Source organism: Bos indicus x Bos taurus, chromosome 10 (assembly GCF_003369695.1).
Source record: "Bos indicus x Bos taurus breed Angus x Brahman F1 hybrid chromosome 10, Bos_hybrid_MaternalHap_v2.0, whole genome shotgun sequence".
NCBI lineage: Eukaryota > Metazoa > Chordata > Mammalia > Artiodactyla > Bovidae > Bos > Bos indicus x Bos taurus.
In genome coordinates, this window is record NC_040085.1 from 52,285,923 (window position 1) to 52,297,221 (window position 11,299).

Consider the following 11,299-nt stretch of genomic DNA (forward strand, 5'->3'; position numbering starts at 1 on the left):
TTATCTGTCTTCTAACTGGATCCGTTTGACTCCCTTTGCCTCCACCCTCCACACCACACCTCAGGCAGCTGCTAATCTGGCTTCTGTATCTATGAACTTGGTTCTTTGTTTTCCGTTTTTTTCACATCGCACATATAAGTAAGATCATACGGTGGTTGTCTTTCCCTGTACGACTTATTTCACTTAGTATAATGCCTCAGGGTCCGTTTTTGTCTCACCCTTATTGAGGAAACTGAGCCTTTGAGAGGTTGAGTGGCTTGTGCAAAGACATAGCTGGTACACAAAGAGTTGGAGACTCAGGCGGCCTGACTTCTGAGGCATCTGTCTCGGCCACAGTACTGCCTCCAGAAGTTTCCCCGAAGCCAGCGAGTGAGATGTTGTGCTGAAAAGTAAACTGAACCCGAAGGTGGGGGTCCAGGCTGGACACCCCAGTTCCGCCTGCTCTGATCTTAGCCCTGCCACTTTTCAGCTGGATGACTTTTGGAAAGTTACAGTACCTCTTTTTTCTGTTACCTTATCAAGAAAAAAGCTGCTTATTAGTAAGTGTTTACACCATGAGGTTATTTTGAGAATTGACTGACATACTGCATATTAAATACTGTATCCAGTGCCCGGCATATAACAAGTACTAAATAAACGTCACACAAAACTATCATCGTTGTACTTAGCACTCATCAGCTTCAGGAGTGACTCCACATCTCTGAATATACCACATTCCCCATCAGTAAAATGAGGATCTAATCTTCTCCAGATGAGCTTTAATAGAGCTTTGGGAATCACTATACAAAACCTTGGGTCACCTTGCTCTGTTAGAATGATAAATTTTAAGAACACCCACCCAAATTTCTCTTTCTCTGACGATTCCATGGGATGCCTTTCTCCTTTTTTTTTTTTTTTTTTTAAACAGCAACTGCATTTGTTCTGGTGGACTTTTTACACCCTTCCTACCTGTCTATTATTTATTTTGGGACTACATATAAAGACCTTTTATATTTTCATTAGTGCTAATTTCCCACAGAAAAGATTAATTGTAGAAATACATGCCATATAAATTAAATAAAAACAAAAAATTGAGGATGTCTTTAGGAGAGAGTTATATAATATTCAGTTCCCCAGTGATTACAGTCCTAACAGGCAAATTTATTAACAGTCAGTTCTGTCCGGTAGTCAGGTAGGCAGGGAGTAGGGAGAAAGGCAGGGCTTTGGGCTCTGAAGTGAGGAGGTTGGTCTAATAGCAACTGTTCTTATTTCACCATGCTTCACCTGAGCTGGGGTGTCAGCACAGACTTATTCATCTCCATCTCCCTTGGAAATGTCTACCTGGCAATAGGTGGTCTTACAGGCCCTGGAAACCACCTCCTGTTTTATCTCCAAAGCTTGAGTTAACTGTTACCTCTATGAAAGAATGACTCGGGCTATTTTGGAAGAATAGTGATGTCTGTCTCTTTAATCATCTTGCATACAAACCTTAAAAAAGTTTTTTAAAATCAGTCTCGTATTTGAGAGGACAAGTACTTCGTTTCAACAGATCTCAATTTACATTTATCTTTAAATTTTGAATATTTTTTTATTTTTGGCTGCGCTGGATCTTCACTGTTGCTGCAGGCTTTCTCTAGTTGCGGCAGGCAGGGGCTACTCTCATGGTGCTCAGACGTCACTGCGGTGGCTTCTCTTGCTGTGGAGCATGGGCTCTAGAGGCGCAGGCTTCAGTACCTGTGGCCCGTGGGCTTAGTTGTGGCATGTGGAATTGCTCCTGGACCAGGGACTGGATCTGCATCCCCTACATTGGCAGGTGGATTCTTATCCACTGTACCACCAGGGAAATCTGAAATTTTAAAAGTTCTTAATTATTTGCTTCTCTGTAAACAGTATACAGAAGGAACTGAAGATACACATCAGAAGAAAGATCCAGGAATGGATTATCTTTGAAAGTCACTCACAAATCTTACTCTTTGCTTTCAGAGGAACGAGCTAGAATCTATTCATCAGACAGTGATGAGGGATCAGAAGAAGATAGGGCTCAAAGGTTACTCAAAGCGAAGAAACTCACCAGTGATGAGGTAAAACTAAATTTATTCAATTCTAGAGGTTTACCCTGTACCCACATGTTAATGACTGAAATGAGGAGGAGCTCACAGCCTAGGAGCACAGACATGTGTCTACATACTTCACTGAAGCTCAGTGAGATAAATCCAGAAACAGGCTGGGAGTGGCCCATTAGAGCGTCTAATACCCCTGCTTAGAGAAGGAGACCTCTTCTTGGTGTGTTGAAGGAAGAATGCTAGCACAGGGCACACCAGCCAGGATGGGCATGCCAGGTAGATGGAGAGGCCTGGGGGAAGACCTGCCCTGAGAGAGCCAGGCTCTACTGGAGAACTATTATAGAAAGCATTTAGTGTGGGTAGACTGTGTATCTCTTCTTTCTTTTGCTCTTTTAAAAAATTTTTCAATATGTTTTTAAAATTACAGAAATAATTCTTATGGTAGAAAAATCTTTTCTTTTTATGTAGATTAACTAGTATTTGAAATAGTATTGAGTAATTCAATAAAATAAATTTCCATGTGTTACTGAAATAATAAAATTTCAAAGGAATTTTAACTTATATTTTTAACAGTATCCTTTTCAAATTATGAGAGTTCAGGTACTAAAATTTTAATTAAGTCTTTTTCAAGATATATGTAACTTGATACATGATATATGACATATAACTTTATATGATGTTATATTCAGGTGTACAGCGTAATGATTTGATTGATACATGTGTATATTGCAAAGTGATTACCACAGTAAGTCTGGTTAACATCCATCACCACGATAGTTATGTATATTTTTTGTCTTGTGATGAGAACTTTTAAAGTGTATGGTCTTAGCAACTTTAAGTTGTACAATAGAGTATTATTAACTACAGTCACCGTGCTGTGCATTACATACCCAGAACTTACTTATTTTATTTAAGTTTATAGATTATTGTTATTTTTGGTGTTCTTGAACTGTTCTGTGGTATCCTACTTTGAATTTCTTTTGATTTCTCTGATTGGGATCTGTTAGACTTTCTGAATTTATAGATTGATATCTTTCATTAGTTCTGAAAATTTCTCAGCCATTAATTCTTCAGATATTCCTTTCTACCATTCTTTTTCCTTTCTTCATGAAACTCTGATTGGATGCATGTTATTCCTTCTCACTTTATCCTCCATGACTCTCAAGCTGTCCTTCATATTTTCCATGTCTTTTTAGCTTTGCGTTCTTGGACAGCTTCTTCTAGTTCACTGTTTCTTTCTTTAGCTGTCTAATACATTGTTGATCTCTTTTACTCAATTTTTAATTATTTCAGTTTTTTAATCTCTAGAGGTTTAGTTTTTCAAATTGGTCATTTAAAAAAATCCTGCTCCTAATTCATATTTTTCAGTTTCTCCTTTATGTCTTTAAGTATTTTAAACCTACTGGTATGGTCTTTTATATCTGATATTCTGAAGTCTTTACATATGTGGTTTTACTTCTGATTATTTCTGATAGCTGTTTTATGATGACTTATTTCTCCATGTGTTCTGTGATTAAATGATTGATTTACTCAGATCAGTGGGGATTTTTATAGCCTAGATTGATGGCCCTGAAGATGATATATATTTGCTTCTTGGATACCTTGGGACTACTTTAAATTATATTCTTGGAACAGATCATTTTAGTTATTGGAAGTATGGCTTCTGACTTGTTGTTATGAATTTTCCTAGAAATGTTTAAATTTTCTTAATCCCCTCTTAATTAGTTCAAATGTTAGAGACTGGAAATTACCCTTGCAGGCATTTGAAACGGGGGTTGGCAAACTACATCCCGCTGGCTAATCTAGCCTGCCCCTGTTTTTTTTTTTTTTCAAATAAACTTTTTTTTCAAAATCTACCCATAGTTAATCATTTATGTATTGTCTCTGGATGTTTTCTTTCTGCGGTGACAGAGTTGATTAGTTGCAATAGAAACCATATGTCTTGTACAGCCTAAGACATTTGGCCTCAGGCCCTTTACCAGAATGATTTGCTGACCCCTGCCTCAGAGAAAGGGGCCTGGGCTTATCTCTAGTTCACCTGAACAGTAAAGATACAGTCCTTCGGGGTCTGTTGTTTATCTGCTGCACTTGGCCTTTGTGTCCTGTCCTCGGCACCCTGCAAGGCATAAAAGCAAAGCTTGTAGTTCATACAGTTCGGTAACTGTCGTCAAGGAGAAACCCTGCTTTAGTGCTCTGCTCGTCTCTGTGGGTTCCTGGTTTTGCTTAATTTTTGGCTTGTGATTATACCTTATTTTCTTGCCATCACTTGGGTTTGTTTATAGTTTTTCATCGTTATTTTCAGTGAGAGGGTTATTCAAAGGGCTCTTCTGCCATATTGTGGAAACATTGTTGTGTCCCTGTTACTCATGATTTTAATGTACTTTGATCAGTTTGGCCTTCTGTGAACTGTGAACTTGCATGAGCTCTTTTCTCATGAGAAACGGAATTTTGTCCTTGTGTTATTGTTGGTTAATCACAACATTTAGTATTTCCCAGTCTTCTTGGAAGTGGTATGCTATGGAAGATAAATAGACAAAATTGTTAAATTATTCTGCAACATATTTGTTTTAAATTAGATAGGAGATGTCTTAATGATGCATTTACAGTGTGTTGAACTGTTGGCAAACAGCTGTCGTCATCTAAGCAGATGCCATTTTATTTATTGGCAAGCAGAAACTGAGTGAAAATTGAAAAATGTCATGGGACTTCTGTTTATTCCTAGAATTCTCAGAAATGAGATTTCAACCTGTGATCCATCAGATAGCCTTCTTCAAGGCCGGGCAGTTAGAAACCTGTAACTGCGTGACTTAAAAATACCTCTCGCGAATGCCTCCTAGCTGTCTGTTACAGGAGCTGCCCTCTACCTCCCCCACCCGAATACTCGCTGTTAAGTCTTCCTGTTGCCCCTCCCCGCCGCCCCCCTTCCGCTTCTCCTTTCCTGACAAGAGACTTTGCTTCTGCCTGGACCTCCCAACCTCCTCACTACCCCAGTTCAGGTCCTGGAGTGGGTTACAGTGGGAGAGCCGGGGGGAGGCGGGGGGGGACCTGCTCTAGGCCTCTCTCCTTATTTGCGCACTAAACCCCACCCACACGCCATGAATCTAGATATTCCTCTGAGATTAAGCCAGTTTTCAAACCTTAAGTCCCCGTACCAGAGAATGACCATTGTCATGAGAGCATTCCTTGATATGGGGGAAAGGACAGGGCTCTGGATTGCTGAATCTTGGGGCTACCCTCTACCTCTCATATTGGCTTGAGCAAGGCATCTCACATTTCCAAGTCTGTTTCCTCACCTGTTCTATGGGACTTATGCTGTCTGCCTTATAAAGTTGTATTCTAGTTAATAACAGATATGAAAGTAGGTGTCACAGTGAATGCTCATTTCCCTTCCCCAATAGGGACTAAGTTGCAAAAAAGAAAAAACAAAGCTTTTTATCCTCCCTTATTTTTGTAAGCAGAGAAAATTTTAGAAAACCTAAATTACTCCCAGGGTGAAAGGCTGGTAGTAGTAGAAGAAACTGTGGAAAAGGGAAAGATCCCGTGGAAAGGAACATGCAGACGATGGGAAGAAAGGGTGGCATGTCCAGGCCGCAGCTTTCTTGAGTAAAAGAGGCGACCTGCTGAGACTTCCCAGAATGTGGTACTGGTGGTCTGCTTCCTTCTGCGTCTCTCTCCTCCCCCTGCTCTGCCCATAGAACCTCCATTCCTTCCTTGGCAGCTGTCTTTATGGAGCCATCAGCAACTTGGAACAACTGTAGCTCCAGCTTCCCCTCTAGAGTGAGGCTTTCCCAAGGCCGAGGTTCAGAGTATGTTTCCCTGGAAGCCTTGGCTCTCTGGGTGTTGGTTTCTTGTACTTTCAGATCAGATCAGATCAGTCGCTCAGTCATGTCTGACTCTTTGCGACCCCATGAATCGTAGCACGCCAGGCCTCCCTGTCCATCACCAATTCCCGGACTTCACTGAGACTCACGTCCATCGAGTCAGTGATGCCATCCAGCCATCTCATCCTCTGTCATCCCCTTCTCCTCTTGCCCCCAATCCCTCCCAGCATCAGAGTCTTTGCCAGTGAGTCAACTCTTCGCATGAGGTGGCCAGAGTACTGGAGTTTCAGCTTTAGCATCATTCCTTCCAAAGAAATCCCAGGGCTGATCTCCTTCAGAATGGACTGGTTGGATCTCCTTGCAGTCCAAGGGACTCTCAAGAGTCTTCTTCAACACCATAGTTCAAAAGCATCAATTCTTCGGCACTCAGCCTTCTTCACAGTCCAACTCTCACATCCATACATGACCACAGGAAAAACCATAGCCTTGACTAGACGGACCTCTGTGGGCAAAGTAATGTCTCTGCTTTTGAATATGCTATCTAGGTTAGTCATAACTTTCCTTCCAAGGAGTAAGCATCTTTTAATTTCATTGCTGCAGTCACCATCTGCAGTGATTTTGGAGCCCAGAAAAATAAAGTCTGACACTGTTTCCACTGTTTCTCCATCTATTTCCCATGAAGTGATGGGACCGGATGCCATGATCTTCGTTTTCTGAATGTTGAGCTTTAAGCCAACTTCTTCACTCTCCACATTCACTTTCATCAAGAGGCTTTTGAGTTCCTCTTCACTTTCGGCCATAAGAGTGGTGTCATCTGCATATCTGAGGTTATTGATACTTCTCCCGGCAATCTTGATTCCAGCTTGTGTTTCTTCCAGTCCAGCGTTTCTCATGATGTACTCTGCATATAAGTTAAATAAACAGGGTGACAATATACAGCCTTGACGTACTCCTTTTCCTATTTGGAGCCAGTCTGTTGTTCCATGTCCAGTTCTAACTGTTGCTTCCTGACCTGCATACAGATTTCTCAAGAGGCAGATCAGGTGGTCTGGTATTCCCATCTATTGAAGAATTGTCCACAGTTGATTGTGATCCACACAGTCAAAGGCTTTGGCATAGTCAATAAAGCAGAAATAGATGTTTTTCTGGAACTCTCTTGCTTTTTCCATGATCCAGCAGATGTTGGCAATTTGATCTCTGGTTCCTCTGCCTTTTCTAAAACCAGCTTGAACATCAGGAAGTTCATGGTTCACATATTGCTGAAGCCTGGCTTGGAGAATTTTGAGCATTACTTTACTAGCGTGTGAGATGAGTGCAATTGTGCAGTAGTTTGAACATTCTTTGGCATTGCTTTTCTTTGGGATTGGAATGAAAACGGACCTTTTCCAGGCCTGTGGCCGCTGCTGAGTTTTCCAAATTTGCTGGCATATTGAGTGCAGCACTTTCACAACATCATCTCTCAGGATTTGGAATAGCTCAACTGAAATTCAATCATCTCCACTAGCTTTGTTCGTAGTGATGCTTTCTAAAGCCCACTTGACTTCACATTCCAGGATGTCTGGCTCTAGGTCAGTGATCACACCATTGTGATTATCTGGGTCGTGAAGATCTTTTTTGCACAGTTCTTCTGTGCATTCTTGCCACCTCTTCTTAATATCTTCTGCTTCTGTTAGGTCCATACCATTTCTGTCCTTTATTGAGCCCATCTTTGCATGAAATGTTCCTTTGGTATCCCTGATTTTCTTGAAGAGATCTCTAGTCTTTCCCATTCTGTTGTTTTCCTCTAGTTCTTTGCATTGATTGCTGAAGAAGGCTTTCTTATCTCTTCTTGCTATTCTTTGGAACTCTGCATTCAGATGTTTATATCTTTCCTTTTCTCCCTTGCTTTTCGCTTCTCTTCTTTTCACAGCTATTTGTAAGGCCTCCCCAGACAGCCATTTTGCTTTTTTGCATTTCTTTTCCATGGGGATGATCTTGATCCCTGTCTCCTGTACATTGTCACAAACCTCATTCCATAGTTCATCAGGCACTCTATCTATCAGATCTAGGCCCTTAAATCTATTTCTCACTTCCACTGTATAATCATAAGGGATTTGATTTAGGTCATACCTGAATGGTCTAGTGGTTTTCCCTACTTTCTTCAATTTAAGTCTGAATTTGGCAATAAGGAGTTCATGGTCTGAGCCACAATCAGCTCCTGGTCTTGTTTTTGCTGACTCTATAGAGCTTCTCCATCTTTGGCTACAAAGAATATAATCAATCTGATTTCGGTGTTGACCATCTGGTGATGTCCATGTATAGAGTCTTCTCTTGTGTTGTTGGAAAATGGTGTTTGTTATGACCAGTGCATTTTCTTGGCAAAACTCTATTAGCCTTTGCCCTGCTTCATTCCGTATTCCAAGGCCAAATTTGCCTGTTACTCTAGGTGTTTCTTGACTTCCTACTTTTGCATTCCAGTCCCCTATAATGAAAAGGACATCTTTTTTGGGTGTTAGTTTTAAAAGGTCTTGTAGGTCTTCATAGAACCGTTCAACTTCAGCTTCTTCAGTGTTACTGGTTGGGGCATAGACTTGGATTACTGTGATATTGAATGGTTTGCCTTGGAAACGAACAGAGATCATTCTGTCGTTTTTGAGATTGCATCCAAGTACTGCATTTTGGACTCTCTTGTTGACCATGATGGCTACTCCATTTCTTCTGAGGGATTCCTGCCCACAGTAGTAGATATAATGGTCATCTGAGTTAAATTCACCCATCCCAGTCCATTTTAGTTCGCTGATTCCTAGAATGTCGACATTCACTCTTGTCATCTCTTGTACTTTAAGATACCTTAATTGGTATATAGTCTTAGGTATATTTTGGGTTAAGTAAGGTTTGAGAGCTGTTTACAATGTGAATTTTACACTCAACCTGAAAAATAAATTGTTAGAAGCTAGCTCCTGTGTGATTGTGGGTTGCCGGTTCCTTTGTCTTTAGGGACCTGCATTCATGACTGTGAGGCTTCCCAGGTGGTGCTAGTGGTAAAGAACCCTCCTGCCAGTTCAGGAGATGTAAGAGGCTTGGGTTCGATCCTTGGGTCAGGAAGATCCCCTGGAGGAGGGCATGGCAGCCTACTCCGGTATTCTTGCCTGCAGAATTCCATGGACAGAGGAGCCTGGCAGGCTACAGTCCATAGGGTTGCAGAGAGCCGGACATGACTGAAGAGACTTAGTATTCAGGAACTCATTCATGACTGTATTAGGAAGCTTTGTGTTCATCTAATATATTTTTGTCATGTGTTGTATTTACATGGCACAGGGGTTTATTCCAGCTCAGTTCGAGGCAGAATCCCACACTCCTAATTTCTTAAGATGAGGTCTCCCGAAGGGTGCCACTACCTTTCTAAATCCTGAGAGTAGCAGGCCTGCATGCCTTGGCTGGACTTCACTGTGCTTCTGTGTAGCTGCCAGGGCAGTCAGTCCTGGAAGGGTTTTTGGAGCTGAATTCTGGAGCGTCTTACCCCAGACAGAGGATTAGAACTGGTGCTGGTTAGACCTCTTTGGGAGAGCTTTGACCTGGCTTCTGCGCTCCCAGCTGCTGGGCATTATGTAGGACCCTTCAGGACAGTTGCTCCCACCTTTTAGAAAGCTGTTCTTTTATTCACCCAAACCCATTAAAAAGTTTTAGAGCTGAAGAGACCATACACACTGAAATGTACTTGGGCAAGGTTGTCACCAACAGGCTTGTGTGTAGTGTTTAAGGTAAGATCCATCAGCTGAAAATAAATGAAAAATGGTGGCAGTAGTCAGCGTCCTCCTTGCTTTTGCCTGTGTGGGCTTGGGAGAGAAGTGTCTGGGTTTGCCCAAGGCTGGGAAGTAGATAGGAGGCTAGTCAGAGCCTGGGGGCAGGATCCATCTTCCAGGCTTGCTGTTGGGGTGACTTTAGTGCCGCCTGCTGGGAAGTAAGTGCAGGGGACCTCTGGATCTCTTCCTGTGGGTTCATAACTGTCCTGTTTGAATTCTATGACTTCGGATCTGTGGGAATGCATTTGGGATAATAAGGCAGGAAACAAGTGTGAGGTACGATCTTGCTCCTCAGAGGCCAGGCATAGGGACCATCAGAAAAAGTGGCCATGCCTGCTTGGATGCTACATCCAGAAGCAGTCCTTTGACAGGGTAGTAAGAGGCCTCACCTTCCCCAGCTTCAGCCTTAAACTGGTCACCCTTATTTTTGGTGAAGAGTTTCATTAAGGTAATTCGGGAGTGTCATATTTAGTATCATTTCATTTTAATCAATATTTGATATTATTCAGTGTTGTTCTGTTTGAATTCTATCTGTAAAAATTGTTTTAACTTCCTCAGTTTTTTGTTTCTGTTAGAACACTGTGCAGCATGATTTTAAGCTTTGGAAACTTGTGTATGAAGGCCTTTAATTTCTTCAAAAATTGTTTAAAAATTAAAAAAAAAATACATACGTGGCTGCGTCAGGTTTTCGTTACATCATGTGGGATCTTTCATTGTGGCACACAGGCTCGCTAGTTGTGGCAAGCCGGTTTAGTTGCTCTGCGGTGTGTGGGGTCTTAGTTCCTAGACCAGGGACCGAACCCACGTTTCCTGCATTGCCAGGCGGACTCCTAAACAGGACCACCAGGGAACTCCCTCAAATATTTTTTTAAAAAATCTTTGAGTTTTTAGTACATCCAAAACAAGAAATTACTTTTTTTAATTGACAATCTTTATAAGTTTTTTTACATAATGAAGAAGTGAAGTCTGAGGAAGTGGAGAAAAAGAGTTTAAGTAAAATATTCAGCAGGACGAGTGGTTCACAGGCCAACCTCTTTGGGAGAGCGCTAACCCTTCCCGGGGCAAAGCCGGTTTCCACTTCCCTGCAGCCCTTCTCCATGTACAGCGGCTTCTTCCCTCTCTGAGACTGGGTCACAGCTGCTTAGCAGTTCACCCTTGTGGTTTTGAAGTTGGGTTTTAGGATCAGTTTTATAATTACTCTGGAGTCATTTTGAACACCTCTAGTACTTGTAAGATTTGGAAACTGCCATGACCTAAACCACTGGTTTTACAGCTGGTAAACATTCTTATTACAACAATTATGTTATTTTGGGTTTTCTGAGGGTTATTCAGCTCAGAGCTACTTTTGATAAACCTTTATAGAAATATTCTCTGTGAACTTTGAGACTTTAAAGATTTTTATCTGTTTAGGAGGGTGAGCCTTCTGGAAAAAGGAAAGCAGAAGATGACGATAAAGCGAATAAAAAGCACAAGAAGTATGTGATCAGTGATGAAGAGGAAGAAGATGATGATTGAAGTGCAAAATGTGAAAACTTTATATATTTTACTGTACAGTTTGTTTTATAAATATGATGTAAACATGAGTTATTTTGATCAAAAGAAATCGATTTGCTTTTGACTAATTTTAATTGTAATAAAAAATTTTAAAAAGTAA

At 41.3% G+C, this 11,299-nt stretch overlaps 1 protein-coding gene across 2 annotated transcripts in view; it reads left to right on the forward strand.

Moving 5' to 3' along the window:
* The window catches only part of LEO1 (LEO1 homolog, Paf1/RNA polymerase II complex component), a 36,147-nt gene extending 24,848 nt beyond the window's left edge, over positions 1 to 11,299 (forward strand). Inside the window, exons 11-12 of one of the 2 annotated variants that reach the window (XM_027553999.1) lie at positions 1,963 to 2,060; positions 11,056 to 11,299. In XM_027553999.1, coding sequence (XP_027409800.1) covers positions 1,963 to 2,060; positions 11,056 to 11,160 — 203 coding nt within the window. In that variant the 3' untranslated portion in view covers positions 11,161 to 11,299. The remainder of the gene's footprint in view (positions 1 to 1,962; positions 2,061 to 11,055) is intronic. The other variant, XM_027554000.1, reaches the window with a different exon arrangement.